Source organism: Mus caroli, unplaced genomic scaffold, assembly GCF_978045245.1.
Source record: "Mus caroli unplaced genomic scaffold, Mus_caroli_1 scaffold_14, whole genome shotgun sequence".
Classification (NCBI taxonomy): Eukaryota; Metazoa; Chordata; class Mammalia; order Rodentia; family Muridae; genus Mus; species Mus caroli.
Window position 1 is genome coordinate 10,662,747 of NW_028227269.1, and position 20,270 is coordinate 10,683,016.

At 40.3% G+C, this 20,270-nt stretch overlaps 1 protein-coding gene across 4 annotated transcripts in view; it reads left to right on the plus strand.

Annotated features, from left to right (window-relative positions):
- Nbas (NBAS subunit of NRZ tethering complex) overlaps window positions 1-20,270 on the plus strand; it is a 301,235-nt gene that overhangs the window by 130,960 nt on the left and 150,005 nt on the right. For all 4 annotated transcript variants that reach the window (XM_029484416.1, XM_021178925.2, XM_029484417.1 and 1 more), the window contains exons 31-35: window positions 4,092-4,204; window positions 6,871-6,984; window positions 12,910-13,023; window positions 15,742-15,899; window positions 16,930-17,016. In XM_029484416.1, the coding sequence (XP_029340276.1) occupies window positions 4,092-4,204; window positions 6,871-6,984; window positions 12,910-13,023; window positions 15,742-15,899; window positions 16,930-17,016 (586 nt within the window). The remainder of the gene's footprint in view (window positions 1-4,091; window positions 4,205-6,870; window positions 6,985-12,909; window positions 13,024-15,741; window positions 15,900-16,929; window positions 17,017-20,270) is intronic.

The window sequence follows — 20,270 nt, forward strand, 5'->3', positions numbered from 1 at the left end:
GATGCCCGTGTGTTCACTAAGTCCCAGCTAGTCCACAGCCCTGCAATATCGGCTTCTTTTGGAGGGAGCTGTGGTGAGCCTCTGCGTGTGCCTTTTTATGTGTGCAAAGATGCAGCGTGTGCAGCCAATTGATAATGTCTTTTTCTAGTGATCACTACCTTAATCCTTTAAGATAGAGTCTTCACTGTACCTAGGGCTCAATAGTTTTTGCCAATATTGACAACAACCAGCAGGTCCTAGTGAATTTGGTGCTGGCCCCCTGTAGTGTGCATTGCCCTCCAGCTTTAGGGTCCCAGTGCCATGTACCCATGCATAGCTTTTCACAGGAATGCTGGGGATCAAGTTCTCATGCCTGGGCAGCTAGCACTCTTACCCGTGAGGCAGTTCCCCTTTACCCCTGAGGGTTCCTTTTCTCTATTGTGGTCTAAGTCCATTTGTAAGTGCTCAGAACTCTGGCTGCTATGTAGACAGTTTCGAGTAATTGGTAGGCAACAGGTAAACACATTATGAAAGTTTGTTATTGTTACCCGATGGTTCCAGTTTGTTTCCTGTTAGCAATTAGACACTGAAGTGCCCTTTCAGTTAGCATAGTTGGCATTACTTGGACTTGAAACCTATATCTAGCCCTAAATTTAACTTTTTATTGTTTATGGTGGTGTTCATCTTTTCATAGTTGTTTTTATAAAAGGAATTGAGGAGTTTGGGAGATTGTCAGTTGAGGATCTGAGGTTGGGATCCCTAGTATCCATGTAAAAGAAACATACAGTGGCATGAATCTGTACCCACTTTGTGTGGTGTGGTGGATGAGAGGGACCACACAGGCAGATCTCTGGTGTTCTCTGGCCAGCCAGTTCAGGTTCAATGAGAAAACTTGTCTCGAAATCACTGAGGTTAAGATCAGCTGAGACAGTTGATGTCAGCCTCTGGCCTCAGTGTCAATATACACACATATGAACAATGCACACACCCTCTGTTAACACAGGAACATTTAAGCTTGCCTGTTTTTGTTTAACTGCATTGCCCAGGTTTTCAGCTGTAACTTCTCATTATCGTTTTCTCTGTTTTGAAGAGACTGTTCATGTGCACATGCATATGGATGCTCATGGAGGCCAGAAGTTGTTGTCTGACCTCCTAGTCTAGAGTGATGAACAGTTGTACTGGGTACTGAACTCCAGTTCTCTGGACAAACAGTAAGAGCTCTTAGCTGCAGAGCTAACTCACTGGTGTGCTTATCTATCTATCTATCTATCTATCTATCTATCTATCTATCTATCTATCTATCAGTCATCTATCTACTTACCTACCTATCCATCCATCTAATTTTTTTATGCTAACCTTTAAAAGACTAATTGCCATAATGATAAAAACTCTCCTATGCTTTGATGCTTTTCCTTTAATTTGCAAGCTCGTTCACAAGTGGTTTCAGTATCTAGGTTCATTTTCCCAGTAGTTGCTTCATGTCTAGCAAAGGTAAAAGCAATTTTTTCCCTAGTGTTATCTTACGTAAGAATTAGGTTTTTTTTCATTTCTTTCTACACACTGTTATTGAACTTGTCAGAGTTCTTTAAAGTAGTTAGCAAATCTTTTTCTTTCTCTCTGGGGATACTATTTTTATTTCAAATGCTAGAAATATCAAGTAGCATAGCCTTTGAAATCCAGGTTGTGTTTGACCTATAACTTTTGGGCAGGTGTTTCTCAGATGACTATAAAATACTCTTGTGCCTTCACTGCCTCTCTTTCTATGCCAGAAGGATCCACTTTGACTTTCAGATGCTCCAATGTTGCATTGGACCCCATGTGTGTATGTTGTGTATATAGTTGTGGCTTATGAGTTCTAAGACATTTGTGTTTACCATGACATTGTATTTAGAAAATATATCTTCCATTCCTATTTTTTAACTAGCTTTTCCTTAGTGATTCAACAGATGTGTGTGCTGTTCATGGCTTGTGCTGTAAGATCAAGAATCGACAAATGGGGCCTCATAAGATTACAAAGCTTCTGTAAGGCAAAAGACACCGTCAATAAGACAAAAAGGCCACCAACAGATTGGGAAAGGAGTTTTACCTGTCCTAAATCTGATGGGGACTAATATCCAATATATATAAAGAGCTCAAGAAGCTGGACTCCAGAAATTCAAATAACCCCATTAAAAAATGGGGTACAGAGCTAAACAAAGAATTCTCAACTGAGGAATACCGAAGGGCTGAGAAGCACCTGAAAAAATTGTTCAACATCCTTAATCATCAGGAAAATGCAAATCAAAACAACCCTGAGATTCCACCTCACACCAGTCAGAATGGCTAAGATCAAAAATTCAGGTGACAGCAGATACTGGGTAGGATGTGGAGAAAGAGGAACACTCCTCCATTGTTGGTGGGATTGCAAGCTTGTACAACCACTCTGGAAATCAGTCTGGCGGTTTCTCAGAAAATTGGACATAGTACTGCTGGAAGATCCAGCAATTCCTCTACTGGGCATATACTCAGATGTTCTAACATGTAATAAGGACACATGCTCTACTATGTTCATAGCAGCCTTATTTATAATAGCCAGAAACTAGAAAGAACCCAGATGCCCCTCAACAGAGGAATGGATACGGTACATTTACACAATGGAGTGCTTTCCAGCTATTAAAAACAATGAATTTATAAAATTCTTGGGCAAATGGATGTATCTGGAGGATATCATCCTGAGTGAGGTAACCCAATCACAAAAGAAGTCACTTGATACGCACTCACTGATAAGTGGATATTAGCCTAGAATCTTAGAATACCCAAGATACAATTTGCAGAACACAAGAAAATCAAGAAGAAGGAAGACCAAAGTGTGGATACTTCATTCCTCCTTAGAATAGGGAACACAATACCCATGGAAGGAGTTACAGAGACAAAGTTTGGAGCTAAGATGAAAGGATGGACCATCCAGAGACTGCCGCACCCACAAAGAAGAAGCCCACAAAGAGGCTTTCAGTTGAGATCCAGCTGCTGTTTGCCTTTCGGGTGGTGAAGGTCGACTGACTCTCTATATTGCTGCAGACACTGCACACTTAGGACATGTGACTCATATATATGCTCAGGCTGGATATGTCTTTTATATCTTATAGAATTTACTTTGTATCTATTTTTTCCCTTTAAAACAAAAGAAATTTTAGCAATCCGGTAATGGACATATGTTAGCCTCTCTGTTGGATAAATTTCCAGTCTAGAATTCATGGATTCAAGGGTACATGCATTTAAAATCTTATAAAATCAGAGTCTGTAGTGATTACATTAGAATTAACAGAATGTGTGGATGCTTAGATATTTAAATCCTACAACTGTGCAAGGTCAAGATTAGACTGCATTTGCCATTGAGTCATACCTGTGCCCTACCTGTACCTCCATATCTTCAGCTGGTGCTATGGGCTGTCCTGGAACTCACTTTGTTGGCCTCGAACTCAGAAATCCACCTGCCTCTGCATCCCAAGTGCTGGGATTAAAGGCGTGCACCACCATGCCTGGCATTAAAGGGCACTTTTAATAAATAAAAAAACAATAGATTTGAAAGTATTCCATATAAACAGATATGCGGTGTGAAGGTCACATTAACCAGTAGCGCACAGCAAGCTGCTGTCTCAAAGCAAACTGAGAAGCCACATTCGCTTGTTGACCAGCAAATCACGTTTTTTGCTGTTTACATCAGTACTGCATTACCAACGGATTCTTCTTTGTTAGGAAAATGTAATGTGTGTAATTTTTTGGTCATTTCTCAAAGGATTCCAAATTGAGACAAATAAAGGCAATTCTGTTTCCTTAGATGGGAAGCCAGAATTCATCTGAATTCTATCTTAAAAAGAAAACAAAATACCCAAATAAACAGAAACCAATCCCATTTTCAGGTCCTTGTTGCGTTTGTCCTCATTAGTTAAAGTATCAGTAAGCCGAGTCATGCTGCATCACACCTGGGACCACTGGCACCTGTCACTGCTGTCACATCCCCTCACCCTCCGAGCCGGGTCTGACTGGGGTTGAGGAAATATGTGTTGGAGCACTTATTCGACCTGAAAGGTGACATGAATGAATGCTTTTCAAAATCGATCTGGTTTTTATAGGTGCTGCTTACAGCTCATAACGGACAGGCCGGCTGCCATTCAGGAGGAATTAGACCTCATCCAAGCCCTGGGGTATCTTGAAGAATTTGGGGTGAAGACCCTGCCTTTGCAAGGTGAGCCTTCTGCTTGGTATTACATTATTAACTTTACAATAAGAAGTATTCCCTCTTGTAGCTTTGGTAATCTAAATTCATTAGTAATAGACTCTATTGCCTTTTCTTTTTTTTACAGTGAAATATCAAGTAGAATCATTTTGCTATGAATTAAAAAATCTTGTTTATAATGTTTAAAGAAATATTAAGAACAATGTACAGAAATAAAATTTCCTCAGATTCTCAGAGAATTTCCTATTATGCATATTAATAGGCATAACCCAAGTACCTAAATTATATGGCAGAAAAAGAGCCATGAAATATGTCATTAAAAATCATTCACATGTGTAAAGCGTTTAAAGTCGTCGGGATGTATTCACCAAAGTCTGATGGGGATGTTGTGATGACTAAGAGGCACAAGGATCAAGTCATGAGGCATTTCTAAGTTTAAAAGCTGAAATGGTGATCTTGAGAACATGCAGTAAAAGAATAGAAAAATAACTCAGGAAGCTATGAGAACTTGGTGAACAGGCAGTTTCTTGTCCAGCAGACAGAAGCAACAGCTATGCCAAATATTACAGAGATCAACTCAGATCTGTCTCTTTCTCCCTCACTCCCCTCTCTCTATATGCATATTTACACACACATACACATGAGGCCACTGAATTTGTAGTGAAGGAAGCTTTGACAGCCCCCATAGTACATCAGACATCTTTATGTATTTTACTCAGAAATAGGTCTGGTTATTAGGATTGATATTTATTAGTATGAATATGAGTTGAATACAAAGTACCTCTCTGGTTATTAAGATAATGATCTTATAGGTGAAAACTGTTTGCCAGAAGTTTTATTTGGCTACTAAATAAAAATTATTTCTAAATGGAAAAAAAAGAAATAACAATAATAACATTGGCTAAAACCAAAAATAGATACTTGGTATTTTATTGATGACAGTTGCAGATTTATTTTAGTTTTGGCAAATACTTACTCCTGTATTTTAATTTCATAGATTATTAACTAACTGCCTTTTCCCTATGCTAGACCCAATGTTACAAGAGAAAATTTTTACTTAGAACTTAATTGCTGCTGAAGTCTTCATGTTGCCTAAATGTAATGTTGGAGCCATTCATACAGGCGTTGGTCACACAGTCGTCCTGTGTACCTACAGTGTGATGATGGGACCTTGTAACCCTCTAAACCAGTGGTTCCCAAGCCTCCCAGTGCTGCCACTCTTCAGTACAGTTCCTCTTGTTGTGCTGATCCCAACCATAAAGTTATTTTCATTGCTATTTCGTATCTGTAATTTTGCTACTGTTATGAACCCTAAATATCTGATATTTCTGATGGTCTTAAAGGGCTGGTGTCCCACAGATTGAGAACCACTGGTATAAGCATTGCTCACACAGCTTGTCTCAGTACTTTACACTGTGAGGGTGGTGTATTGCAACATTCCAGACTTTAGCTGACCATCGCTGGTAAGTGGGTCTTGGATTTTCATTATGTTCAAATGCAGGACTCCAGGCCCCTGAGTGAAGAAAATGGTTGCCTGAGGAGCCGTGAACTGTGGGCCACTGGCTTCTTTACTGCCGTCCTTAACTCAAAAACTGGTTGGGAAATAGAGCTGAGTTCATCTGTGTTTTTTGATGTTTCCACCATAGTTTCCTTTCCCCTTTAAAAAAGTAACATAGGAGCAGAAACTTCAGTTCTTTGAGGTACTGGTGACCTCGTTCCTTGAGTCTTTTCCCCTGTGCTGTTAGCATTGACTGAGCTATATAAGAATTTACAATGGACTTAGAAATAAAGACGAAAGTCACAGGCAGAATTTAAGGAGTTGAGATAAATTCAGGCCCTACCTCTTTTTCATTGATGTTTGTTAAAGTATCCTAAGCCCTCTGTACCCCAGTTTCTTCCCTTGGGGATAATAACCTATTTATAAGGGTTGGCTTAGTATGATAGTTACATATAAGTCAGTGCCTGAGTTCTTCTCTATTTTATGTACCTGCTGTTACAGTTGTCATAGTTACTGTAAGCCAGCTGCCCAGACAATGCCATCTTCTTTGTCCTCAATACTCTGAGAAAGAACCACTTACCCCAGGGGCACACTTTATGGCCTTTGACCTTTTCCCCTTTAAACATTCTTTGTTCTATGATTTGAACAGTTTGATCAGGGGTTTCATTTTCCTGAATGCTAGTTTAAGTGGGGACAATGGGCTTAGCTATGGGAGAATTGGAACATGGTGCACTTGTGAACCTCCTGTTCTCCACCCTTGGGTGAGGTTGAGTTAAAATGTGGCTTTGTGAAGCCAAATTTAATGGCACATGTCTGTAAACTCAGCACTCAGGAGGCAGCCAGGAAGATACTTGAATAACCATGCAATCAGGGCTACTTAGTGAGAAGCTGTCTACACACACACAAACACACACACACACACACACACACACACACACACACACACACACACACTCACTCAAATTTATTTTGAACATAGACTGGTCTTGGGGAGATGAGTTCTTACCAGTTCAGGCTGTACTCAAATATATGACCCTCCTGTCTTAGCATCAGCCCTGTTGGGTTACAAGGGCTGCATACCACTGTAGCCGGTTTGAGTTCATTTTGTCCTTTACATGTGAACATTTATGACAGCTCTTTTGTATGTTCATGAAGTTCTTCAATGTCTGTTTTATAGTACGCTTGTGTTCTGACCGAATCAGTCTCATCAAGGAGTGTGTTTCCCAGTCCCCCACATGCTACAAACAGTCAGCCAAACTGCTAGGCCTTGCTGAGTTGCTGAGAGTTGCAGGTAAGCCTTTGGAAAGCTAAACTCCTATGTTGTTTTTCACATCAGCCTGTGTGAGCATCAGGAGTAGTTTAATAGTATCAGAAGAACATTATTTTGACCAAGAAGTAATGTTGTCTACGATTCTTGGCATGTGATGAAAGTGTGTATTTGTACTGAAGTTTTGGGAAAACCAGCTTCCCTTGAAATGAAACAAACTTCCTCAGGGTGTGTGGTTGTAAAACCAGCAGACGTCATTGTTCCCTTCAAGGGAGAGAGCAAGCGCCAGTGTGGAGCAGCTGTCCCAGACAGTTAGTCTAGACTGAGTTTGGTAGTTCTGAAAAACTTGTTAGAACATTTTATGCACTTACTATTTTTCTCATTCAGTTTTCTCCTGAGTAGTCTCAGTGGTGGTCATCTTTCCAGTTTATAAGAGAAACTCAGGAGCGAGGGGTTAAACATGTTACTTACCAGTATGAAATAGGAGATTTACTTTTAAGGAAAATCTTCAACTCTACATTTCATGCTCTATTAACCACAGTGGTCCTACGTGCCAAACTATCTTAGTGCTCGTTTTATATTTTCACTTTTGATATATATCAGCTTCTGTGAGAATAATTATTGGGTATTTTTTTTTTAATTTTTAATATTTTTATTACATATTTTCCTCAATTACATTTCCAATGCTATCCCAAAAGTCCCCCATAGCGCCCCCCACTTCCCTACCCACCCATTCCCATTCTTTTGGCCCTGGCATTCCCCTATATTGGGGCATATAAAGTTTGCAAGTCCAATGGGCCTCTCTTTCCATTGATGGCCGACTAGGTCATCTTTCGATACATATGCAGCTAGAGACAAGAGCTCCGGGGTTCTGGTTAGTACATCATGTTGTTCCAACAATAGGGGGGTATTTTGTTTCATACACAATGGTTTGAATTTGTTGCAGTCAACATCATGGGATGAATGGTTTCAAAATTAAAGGGAATATATAGTTATTTCTAGCCATTCATTGTATTTAGTAGATATATAGGTTAATATTTTGAACTCCCAATAAATAGAACTGTTAATACCTTTACTTCTAGAAAATATGTGTCACTTTTCAACTTAAAAAGAGAAAAGCATATATCAATTTTGCAGATTTGCAACATCCTTGAGGCCATACATCATTGTGAGGCATTGTGGCCCACTTGGAATAACACTGAGTGTAGACTCAGAAAAATGGTTTGATCCTGATATTGTGTGTGTATGCGTGTGTGTATGTGGTATATATTTGTAAACTTTATTTATGTAGTATCACATCTAGGAGACGGGAAAGCTATTTCCTTTTTCATCCATAGTCTAACAATAAGAGCCCCAGCTGGGTGCATGTGCAGAAAAGCTCTTTGAACAAGAAGGATGGAATTCATGAGGACTTAGCCTTTATAGGTACCCCTATTAAGACCAGTGTCTTGTTTTGTTTTGACATATAACTGAATGGACCTGGTAACCTTCATTTGGTTCTCCTAGGAGAACATCCTCCTGAGGATACAGTAACAGCTTGTGCGCTACATCAACTCTCTTCTTTATTGCAGCCACTTTTGTTCTAGAAGTTCATCTCAACTTGACTACATTGCACTTTCCAAACTTTCATGTAGTATCTGTATTTAATATTACAACTTAGAGCAGAATTAATGAGACATAATGATATATATATATACATATATATTATATGCATACATATATGCATATATATGTGTGTGTACATATATATATATATATATATAATTTGTTCAACATATTTATACCGTGAGCCATGTGCATTTACATAAAAGTAGCTAGCAGGTATGTAATTCAGTGACATTTCCATCTTAGCCAACCATTTGCCCCCATTGCTACAGCCTTTGCAGGTGAGGTGTAATGATAAAGGTATGGCTCATGTCCTGAGTACAGTATCATGAGGCAGTGCTAAAGTCCATCATGCTGATGAAACCCACATGCAATTAAAACTCAGAAATTGCTCATTTCTGGAATTTTTTTACTTGATAGTTTTGGATTTCACATGACCATAGGTAAGTTGAAACTTATAAAAGAAACTGTGGGTAGGAGAGAGTCATTCTAAGTAACAAAGACCAATTCATTGTCAGGGGTAGAGGGCTACTCTGTCCCTTTCAAGTCAGGGAACATATAGCTAACTGCAGACATGTTTTACACTGTACTTGAGTACTCAGGTCTGTCTGTCTCAGTACCACTAATGTTCTCTAGACAAACCATCTGAATGGGCAGTCCTGTTATATACCCAGCCTATGTTCTCATTAAGATCTTCCTTTGTCAGCCTCCCAGATGTTGACTGACACAAAGGCAGTTGATAGCTGGGTGTGGTTCTTTCATAGTTCCCCATCAGCCCCCACCTTCCTGTCTATTCTTCTGAAGAATTTACTTGCTTAACCACAGTTTCTAGGCACCAGTCCAAGGCCTGCTCTTGAACTGTATGGAGGTTTGAATTACCTGCTCAGGTTTTAACTTTCAGCTAAGTAACTCTGAACTTCCTGATTGCTATTTGACTCATCTTCACATAAAATTTCTTTTTTTTTTTTTTTTTTTTTTTTTTTTTTTTTGGTTTTTCGAGACAGGGTTTCTCTGTATAGCCCTGGCTGTCCTGGAACTCACTTTTGTAGACCAGGCTGGCCTCGAACTCAGAAATCCGCCTGCCTCTGCCTCCCAAGTGCTGGGATTAAAGGCGTGAGCCACCACCGCCCGGCTCACATAAAATTTCTTAACAACAATTATTTCAGCTTCATTCTTTAACATTTATCCCTGCTCCTCTTTACTGTGTGCCTTACAGGGAGTGAGGAGGATCTCTGCTAGCTGGGATTTTACTCTGGCACTTTCCTCAATGTCTTCTCCTTTTGTCTTGTGCTTCTTCTCTGTTTGGATGTTGTGCGATGGCACTCGGTGGCTGCTGTGTATTCCAACTCATTCATTAGACACTCACAGATGCGGCTGTTCTCAAATCACTCAATATGGGATTTATTAATTTTAAATTAGAGAAGAAAATCAATGCATAAAGGTATGGAACATGTAAAGTTATTGGAACATTACAGAGGTTCAGACTGGAGGATTTTGAGTTGGAGGCCAGTTTTGCCTACATAGTCATCTTTCTTTTTAAAAAAGGCATAAAAAGAGAAGGAATAGACAGAATCCCTTGCTTGCTTTATTACTCATGCTTCTATGAAAGAAGCGAAGTGAGTATAACCTGAGAGACAGCTGCTCCCGGTACAAGGTTGGCTTCTGCTACCCTGAGGTGTATTAGTTGAGTCTGAAATTAACATGGCAGTCTAAGGCAATTAGGAGCTTGTCTGGTTCCACACAAATGGCTTAAAACTCATGAGCATAGGGACCTTTTAGCCCTTCACACCTAACCACTCACTTCGGTCTATCTTTCCCTGTGACTCCATCAGCATCCCAACATTATCCAGGCTGAGCCTTTTCACTTAGCTTCTAGGGGCTTGTACATTGTCTTCAAGAATGAGATTAGTGTTTGGAACCTAGCTAAGACACAAGAGAAAAAATACACCTGGGTCTTTTGCTTTTGTGTTTACTGTCCATAAATGCAAACATTTCAAGAGCATTGGGTAGAAAATGGGTTTTATATTCACTGTGGTATGTGCATTTACTTATATGTGCAGGTGTCATTAGTCTGGGGCTAGGCTTCAAGGTGAAAGTGTGGCAGGCTCTCTGTGTCAATGGATTGGGTGTTTCTAAGATGCTGCTTTGTTCACTTGCTAAGGCTCCCCCATGCATCTTGTTAAACTTACACTTACTTACTTTCTTTTAATTAAACTGTCTTTCTATGGGGATTTGTCTCAAACAAGATTTTTTTAAAAGATTTATTTATTATATTTATATGAGTACACTGTAGCTAATTTTTTAAAAGACATACCAGAAGAGGGCATCAGATCCTATTATAGATGGCTGTGAGCCACCATGTGGTTGCTGGGAATTGAACTCAGGACCTTTGGAAGAGCAGTAATTGCTCTTAACTGCTGAGCTATCTCTCCAGCCCCTCAAACAAGAATTTTTAAAAGTAGAGGGAAGACTGTATTTTCTTTTAAAAATGAAATAGAGCATGCTATTACCCAGCATCTGGATAACTGTTAATTTCCATGTGCTACAAATACTTGATCTATCCAGTACCAAAATCAGCGTGTGTCAATTTCTAATATATTTAAAGTCAAACATTACATATAATTTCGGGTTGATTTATACTTTCTTTTATACTACTACCTTTCAGGAAAACAGACACAAATGTCATGTAATTTCGCTAGTTTTCTTAGGGGTGACGTGGGGTGGGGTGGGGTGAAACTCTGTTAGAGCAGTGCTTTTGACACTTGTAAGTAGTATGAAAGCTTTTTTATTTAGTAGAGTATATAACTGATGTTTTCATAATGACCCTGGCTTGGACTATACTAACTTCCTCATTATCATTACAGTTATAGTGTGTATGTAGTTGAACTGAACATAAAAGATTTTTAAAGTAATAGTAAGTTTTCATTAAGATAATAGAAAAAATTTCCTTGCCACTTTTGATATACCTATGCCTGCATTACTGAGATATATGCATACTATTTTTAAGAAAGGTTTTAATATTTGCCAAATGTTGATGGAGATTATGCCAAACTTTTGCTTTAGGGTTGGAGTTGCTGTACTGAGGTTTTTGTTGTAGGAAGTTTAATAGGCTTCTTAAAAGCTAAATGGAGACACATTAAAATTGTATAACATTGTAATACGTTTATATCAGCAGATAGCATCATGAATCAGGCAGAATCAAGCCTGGATCGATTTAGATCCCACAGAGTAAAAGAGGAAAACTATTGTAAAGTGTTTAAGAAACTAGACAAAAATAGAAAACAAAATTGGTTGAAGCAGAAATAGCGTATTTAGATGTTAATTGGCAGCTCTGCTTACTGGCCTTGATTAATAGAGTCCTAGACCAGAGACTCAGCTCTGAGGATACCTACAGTCCCCAGACCAAAAATAGTAATGGTAAAGAAAAAATTGGAAAGGAATTTTACTTTCTATAGGTAACCCGATGCTGCCAAGAGGAATGATGGTGTTAGTGCTGTATCCCAGGGAAATATCCAGAGCCCCTAGATATGTAGGAAGGGAGAGGTATCAGAGACAGAAAGCCTGTGCTCAGTCTGCCAGGCTCGGGCCTGGTTGGTCAGTGTGCTCTGACTGATCCAGGTGGGCTTTATCTCCACACCGCAGTCACTGCTGCTTGGGGACAGATCCAACTTCCACCAGCGGCTTATCCATTAGACCTGTTGTTTCTGGAACCCGAGGTGACAGAAAGACAAAATGACTTCCGATGAAGGAGATGGATACAAAAAGGAGGCAGAGAAGCCGATGTTTATCACTCTTTTAGGTACTTACTGGACATTTGCAGGCCCAGGAAAGAGATGTTGCTTTTAGCAAAAAACCTGACCTTAAGTTCTGTGAGTTTTACTCGGTGGGTAGGTAGTGGTGTGTGATTGTCTCAGCTAAGGTTTTCATGTTCTAATATACTTTGTACTCATGTGTTTGTTTCTGAAACATGTATTTTAAATACAAGAAATATGCCAACATTTTTATAAAGATAAATTCAAAACAAAATTTCTCTAATATAATTTGTATAATCACTGAGTGCTTGGTCACTCCTGGTATTGTCCTGTTTAGCACTGAACATTGGTCTTCTTATTGAATTCCTTTTTTTTTTTTTTTGGTTATCTTGAGAACTGATATTAATCTATGATCTCTTCCAAGTCCTAGGGGGGACTTCCATACATAAAAAGTAGATTAGAAACTCAAAAATTATTGTAACCTTTATCCTCCAATCATTAAAAATCAGTCTTCTGTTTGCCTTGTGGATTTGAGACTTTGTGTTAAGCCCGAGGCTGTTCTAGTCATCAAGTCATCTGTCCCTGTGTACAGGTGAAGACTCGGAAGGAAGGCGTGGCCGGGTCCTGATCCTGTTAGTGGAGCAAGCACTCCATGTGCATGACTACAAAGCAGCTAGTATGTACTGTCAGCAGCTGATGGCCGCAGGTGAGTACACAGCTTCCACTTTGCTCACATCCTCTCGACGTGGCAAATAATGGAAAGGGCTCTGCTGAAATTAGTCAGCCTGACTGGCAAGCAAGGCACATGTTTTCTTAAGATATATTTTGTTAGTAGCAAGTGTTATGCTGTGTGTATGTGTGTGTGTGTGTGTGTATACACATACACTAACATCAATTTTTTTTTTTTGAGTTCACGGTGTCCGTGTTTGCACTAGTCTGCATTTGTGCATCAGAATGCTTGCCAAGTGTGTCTGGGATTTGCGTGAATATGGGGACCTTTCCTGAGCACCCCCCCCCAACAGGATTGATTTTTGGAAGAAATGAGAATGGCCCAGTTATCCCACTCTTTCCTTGAAAAAGTCCCCGAAATTTGGCTCAACATCCACTTTCTCACCAGGGAACTAAAAGTGCTAGGCTCTGTACCCCAAGAAGAGTCCCACACTGTCTCTGCCTAAGGGCTTGGGAACTTGGGGTCCAGTGGCCTGGAGAGCAGTTGGAAGTCCATTAAACATTCCTATGGGTCTCTTAAGTCTTACTGTTGCTTTGTGGGTGGTGCCTGCACACAATTGGTGTTTAGAGGTGACTGGAAGCATCCGTCTCGACAGTGGTGCGTGGCCTCTTGAGGTTTTGCCGGTTGGCCTTCAGGTGAAGAAGTCTGAGGTCTGAAGTGCTGGCCAGCTCAGAATCTGGAGCAGTCCCCAACCCCAATCCCCATCTCCTTCTCCCAAAAGCACAGAAAGCACATGGGGATGTGAGTTCATGGCTCTTCTACCTCCTCCTTTACCAGCCATGGCCCCTGACTTAACTGAAGCATCCACTGCCACCTATTTCAGGGGCTAGAACAGAGGCAGCTGCAGGAGCAGCTCCAGGAAGTGTCCCATTCCTGAAGCCCTCCTCCTACCACCCAGAACAAAAAGGCCAGAGACAAGAGATCTCCACCCACTAACGCCCAGGGACAGCAAAGGCCACTAGTCCAGCTCCTGGGTGTGTTGGCTAAGCCTCTGATGGGAGCAGTATTGTGATGTAATTTGATTTCTTACCCATTATCTCTCTTTATCTTCTAATCACGTGGGCAAATAGAGTTTTCTTCATTGTTCAGCAGCAGAAACCGGGCTCTGAGAACTTGGAAGCTTTTTGCCCTCTGAGCCTGCGTCTTTTTGTAGCCCATACTTCAAAGATTTGGCCAAGGCCTTGTAGTCAAGGTCAGGACCGACCTTCCTCTCCTCTCTCCTTCCGATTTGCAATTTTCATTCTCTCTTATTGGGACAGCGAAGAAGGGGAGGAAGGATCCAGTCAGACCTTATTCAGGCACCCCTTATTCAGAGGTGTGTGTGATCACAGCAGGTGCAGAGACACTACCAGGGCACAAGGTTCTGACAAACACCTGGGCCAGCCAACACTACAATACAGGCGCTTACTCACACATCCAAGTCCCAACTTGTAGGCTTTGTTCCCATCATCGTATTCCTTTGGTCATCCTCCAGCCCATCCCACCGCTGCCTGCACACCCGACAGTCCTCCGAGAGAGCTGCACAATCCATTTCCGGTCAGTACAGACCAGGTCGCAGGCCTGGGGTCATCTCTCTCCTGTACCTTGAGTACAGACAGGCTGACCTCTTACGCTTCTTCACAGCTGCCCTCAGCCCTCAGTTGACTGTCTGGAGAGAGGGAAGTGGGGAGGTGGATTCCAGTGGGGGCTCCTGGGAGCCGGCCTGGGGATAGTGAGAATCACCTTTGTAACCGCACCGCTGCCGACGCACCACCCGGACCTGGGACGGGCCAGGCTGGAGGCTAACATCAATATTTTAATGGACTCAGGTGCTATAGTTTACCCCATCTAAAACATGTTCATAATTTTAGGAACAGCACTACCTGAAACATTTTAATGCTATTTTATATTCTATAGAAAATGTAATTTGCAAGAATACTTACACTTTGTGATTGGATAGTCAGTATTTCTATATTTTAGTATAGGAAAAAAGAACAGTATTGAAAATTGAGCAGGAGTTTGGCCCAAATATTTTCTGTATTGAATTTAAAGTTCCTGTCTTGAAAGAATAGAGTTTATAGTATAATAATTGTGCATCTACATTCCTTAGTAGAAGAAAAGAGGACCATCTTCTCATGGGCCCTGCATAGGAAACCCTTTGTACTCCAGGAGGGAGTAGTTAACACAGTGTGCTTCCCTGCTGTAACTCCTGCCAGCTCACACGGGCGCCCTGCACTTGACTGTGACTGCGGATTGGATCTAGGGATTTAGGCCGTCAGTAAACTCGGTTACTACTAGGCTTTATCTCCACTACCACGCATGTACATTTGTCTGCTTGCATTTTCTGTATGTTTATCATTAATGGTAGAAAAATGGTTCCTGTTAGGCAGAGTCAAACTCCTAATATTATGAATTCAGAATCTACCATGAGAGTTTAGTGAATAATTTGAATTCATTTTAATTGATTCTTACTCTGTCAAAAACACTTATCTGGAGTACCCCCGAATTGTGTGGATAATGAATTGGTCAGATCTTTCTTTTCTAGCTTGGATTCTCATGCCTTGTTTACACTGTGTTAATAATGATTACAGTTCTGCTTTGCTACCACAAGACCTGGTTAGGACTCCAGCATACCCCTCACCTATATTCACATTATTCTTTTCCTTTCTGCAAATCACCTTTTTTCTTCCCCTTTTCTCTTTGTCAAATTTTCAGGCTACCCAGAGAGTTGGGCTGTGTGTAGCCAGTTGGGCCAGTCAGAAGGTTACCAGGACCTGGCCACTCGTCAGGAGCTCATGGCTTTCGCTTTGACACATTGCCCTCCCAGCAGCATTGAACTTCTCTTGGCAGCCAGCAGCTCTCTTCAAACAGAGGTCAGACTACAAGTACAAGAAATTTTAACATGTGTGAAGGTCATTTTGTTGGGTGTATGTATCAGACATGGGGTCAAGTTTAACATGTGTGAAGGTCATTTTGTTGGGTGTATGTATCAGACATGGGGTCAAGTTTAACATGTGTGAAGGTCATTTTGTTGGGTGTATGTATCAGACATGGGGTCAAGTTTAACATGTGTGAAGGTCATTTTGTTGGGTGTATGTATCAGACATGGGGTCAAGTTTAACATGTGTGAAGGTCATTTTGTTGGGTGTATGTATCAGACATGGGGTCAAGTTTAACATGTGTGAAGGTCATTTTGTTGGGTGTATGTATCAGACATGGGGTCAAGTTTAACATGTGTGAAGGTCATTTTGTTGGGTGTATGTATCAGACATGGGGTCAAGTTTTGTTTTTGTAGTATGCTGACGTTCTAGAAGAAACATGGTTGTCATACACAGAGGAATTTGAAAACCTGAGGATATAAAAGTATTGTTGACTTTATTATAGTAAGGCGGAAAGGATGTAAGAGGCTTGAGTAAAAGTACAAGTATGTTAGGAAATGATTGACTATGTGAGGGCAATGCAGCATTGTGAAGAATGAAATAGATGAGAACTAGGCATCTGAAGTCTATCAGCAACTGCATTAGTTGGTCAGTGTTAGCATTACAAACCTTCTGCTGTCTTTGAGAAATCATGAGTAGGACTTGGTCTTGGAGAGATGCTGAGTTAGAGGGAGAGCCTCTTAGATGAGAAAAAGACCTGACAGAGGGAGGCTCCTATAAACCTGATATTTCACACCATGGGCATCCATGCAGTTTGTGGCAGGTTTTTCCATAGACAGCCTCCTCTTCTGAACCTGTCACTTCTTTATGAAATTGTGTCCAAAGTTCTGATGTATGTTTGTTGCTCAAAACTGTTCATTATAAAGTAACAGTTTTCTCAAAGGGAAAACTTAATACTTCCCAAATTTCAAGTCTACAATGTGAGAGGAAGGCGATTTTAAAACTATAGCCTTTCTTGTTTCAGATTCTTTATCAAAGAGTGAACATTGAGATCCATCCTGAAGGAGAAAATATTAGTGCCTTACCTTTAACTGTTACAGTTCTACAAGAGGTACGTATGCTAAGGAGTGTGGATGGAAGGAGTTGGAAAGATACTATGGGTGGGATGAAATGGGACCAATCACCCAGTGCCAAAATGGGCAGTTTGTATTTGTGGATATGTCTTTGTTTGTGGTTTTGTGTGTGTCTAGAATACTTCTCAGTTTTGTGTTGTGTGAAATACAACATTTACAGAGAAGAAGACTCAAAAGTGCCTGCTCGAAAAGTACAAAGAAAACGGCTCAAACCCCTATGCAGATGAAGAAATAGCACATGACCAGTTTACTACAGCTCTCTCAGAATTTCTTTACTGTTGTTTGCTCTCAGAAATCATCCTGAGGAGTCCTAGTAACTCACTCTTGTACAGATTAGTAATTCTTTGGCCTACCGTTCCTAGAAGTTGTATGTTTTTTCCAGAGTCCAAGCAACTCTAATAGGAGCCAGTGGTCACTCAACCTGTGTGTAACAGGAGTCATCTTTCCAGTGTAGTTGAAGACTTAAGATATTCATAAGACTTGACTCTGTTAACTGTCTACCGTCTACCTGTCTGACTTGCTTAGGCACGTCTCCTCTGATGGTTTCTGTAGTGGTGTCTCTTGTTGGTGCTTTTCAAACTGTGAGTTATGGCAGACTCATCACTCTCCTCTGAGTAGATTCTGTCATGTCTGGGGAACAGATAATTTCTTTTCCGCCCTTCCTACCTGTCTTAGTTCGGGTTTCTATTGCTATAAAGAGACTCTAGAACCAAGGCAACTTTTATAAAGGACAGTGTTTAATTGGAGCTGGCTTACAGTTTCAGAGGATCAATTCATTATCATCATGGCAGGAAGCTTGGCAGCATCCAGGCAGATACGGTGCTAGAGAAGGAGCTGAGAGTTCTGTATCTTCATCTGAGTGCAGCCTGGAGAAACTGTCACATGGGCAGCTAGGAGGAGAGTTTTAAAGCCCATCCCCACAGTGACACACTTCCTTCAACAAGGCCACACCTCTTAATATTGCTACTCATAAGGCCAAGCATATTCAAACCACCACACTATCCTTGGTTGTGCCCTGAATTTGAGCCTTTTCTTCTCAAGTATTTTCTTTCTAGTACTTTCCTTGAGTCCTCTCATAGTTTCCTCTTCTGTGTTCCCTAGTATTCTCACATTTTTCTTTTCTGTTACTACTTTACAGTTGATGTGGTATTGTGTGTGGTGATTGAAGATAATGTCATTTATCTTTACCCCTTCTTCATGATATGCTTTAGTAAATGCCTAAGGTTTTCCAGAGCTCAGGTAGCAACATCTGCTGCTTAATGATCAGTCCATGTCTAACAGAAGCAAGGAAGCAAATAAGGAACGTACCGTCTAAACAATTCCCAGCATAGTTCCTCTGCATGGCCGTGGTGGTTACTCAGGTCTTGTTATGTTTTGTCTAGTGTGAGAGGGGTATCGTCTTTCTACTTAGTAAAGAATCAGCCATCTTTCTGCTGAGCTCAGCTCCATGGGCTCATTCTGAATCCCCATCCTTCTTTGAAACATTCCATGCAAAGCCTTTTGTGGCTTTTGGGCTTCCTGTTTTCTGCTATTACAATGAATTAGCGACCGTCAGCCTGGCCCTGTGGTGTCTTCTTTGGATTAAGCTATGCTGTGTTGCCACAAGTATGCACATACTCTTCCATTAGACTATCACCAGCAATGAAGACAGCCACAGCTGTCCTCTGTGTCCACTTGGCAAGTAAAGGCATGCTTCCAAAGTCATTATTATTTTTTCTTAAAAGCTTTTCTGTTTTTCTTTTTGCTCTTTAAACCACTTGTAATAGATCTAGATTTCAGGAAGTGTTAATCCAAATCCTCATATAGCTGTGATGAATGAAGCCCATTTCAGAATATTATAGCTACTATTATCAGAGTATAATATAGTATTTAGCTATAAGCTACCTTGCATGGCACATTAACAGTAGCGGTAATAGCCATATTAAATTATTACTCATAAATGAAGGCTGATTTCGAATATTACCTGTTCATATTTAATATTTCTATTACTTCATTATGAAAATTATGTTTATTATATATTTAGAAAAAATAAAGATATTGTTATACTGTGGCACAACATGGATCATGTGGATATTGTACATGTGTAGATGCTGCATTTGTTCCTGCATAGAAAAATTGTTTATAATAGAACAAGATGCATACTCTGTGAGTAACTGCAAGATTGCTGATTTCCAGTTCTTATTCATGTTGTTTATAAGGCATTTTAGATTGAACACTCTTGTACCATTATAGTATATTAACATTTTGCTTAGCTAGTATCACGTAGCTGGTGATATTTTCCCTAGATAAATCTAATTTGATATAGAAATGGTTTGTATATAGGGTTCTCATTAAAAAAAAATCGTTTCACTGTGGGGAAATTGTTTATGAACATTTTAAGGGGCTATAATTTATATGTTTAGGGCACAAGCATGTTCTCAGCATATCGCTTTTTTCAATTTATTGAAGGACTGTTTAGAAATACTTGAATAAAGACAAGCATAGTGGCAGTTAGTGTCAATAGCATGGCAAGTATTTTCTTTCTTCATTGGTTGAGTGATGGGTCCTTGGATTGTTTCCACTTCTAAGTTATTTTGAATTAAAGCTTCTGTGAACATTAGTATTCATGTGTTTGTGTGGATGTGTTTGTCCCTCTTGTATATTGACACCCTGGAATAGAACTGCTCTGGCTGTGTTCTTGATATTTAAATATGCTGTCTACTTATTTTCCAGAGGCTGCACATTTGTCTTAGCCTGTCATTGTTGTGATGAGATATCTAATTAAAGACAACGAAAAGAAAGAACAATGTTGGCATGTGTTTTCAGAAGTTTTACATTTTGAGTACTTTGTTTTGTTGATTCTGGGCTGATGTATGGGAGGCAGCACACAGAATAGGTTTATATAGTGGAGGGAAATGGCTCACATGTGGTAGAGAGAAGCTAGAGAATGGCCAAGAAAGAGGCCTGGAACAGGCTACAGTCACCGAGAATGTATCCTTGTTGATCTGCTTCCTCTTAGTAGATCTCATCTCTGTTTGTCTCTACCAACTACAGTTGTGCCATCTGCCAAGGACCAGCCTCAGCTTGGGAAGGGGGTACTGAGAAAAGTGTGTTTGAGAACAGTAGAAGAAACAACTCAAAGTCAGTGATGGGGTGCAAGCTGACAGCTCTGTAGACTGCTTAAGATAGCTCTCCAGACAGTTCTGTAGATAGCTCTTGGCTCTGTTCTGCTTGAAATAGCTTTCCATCCAAA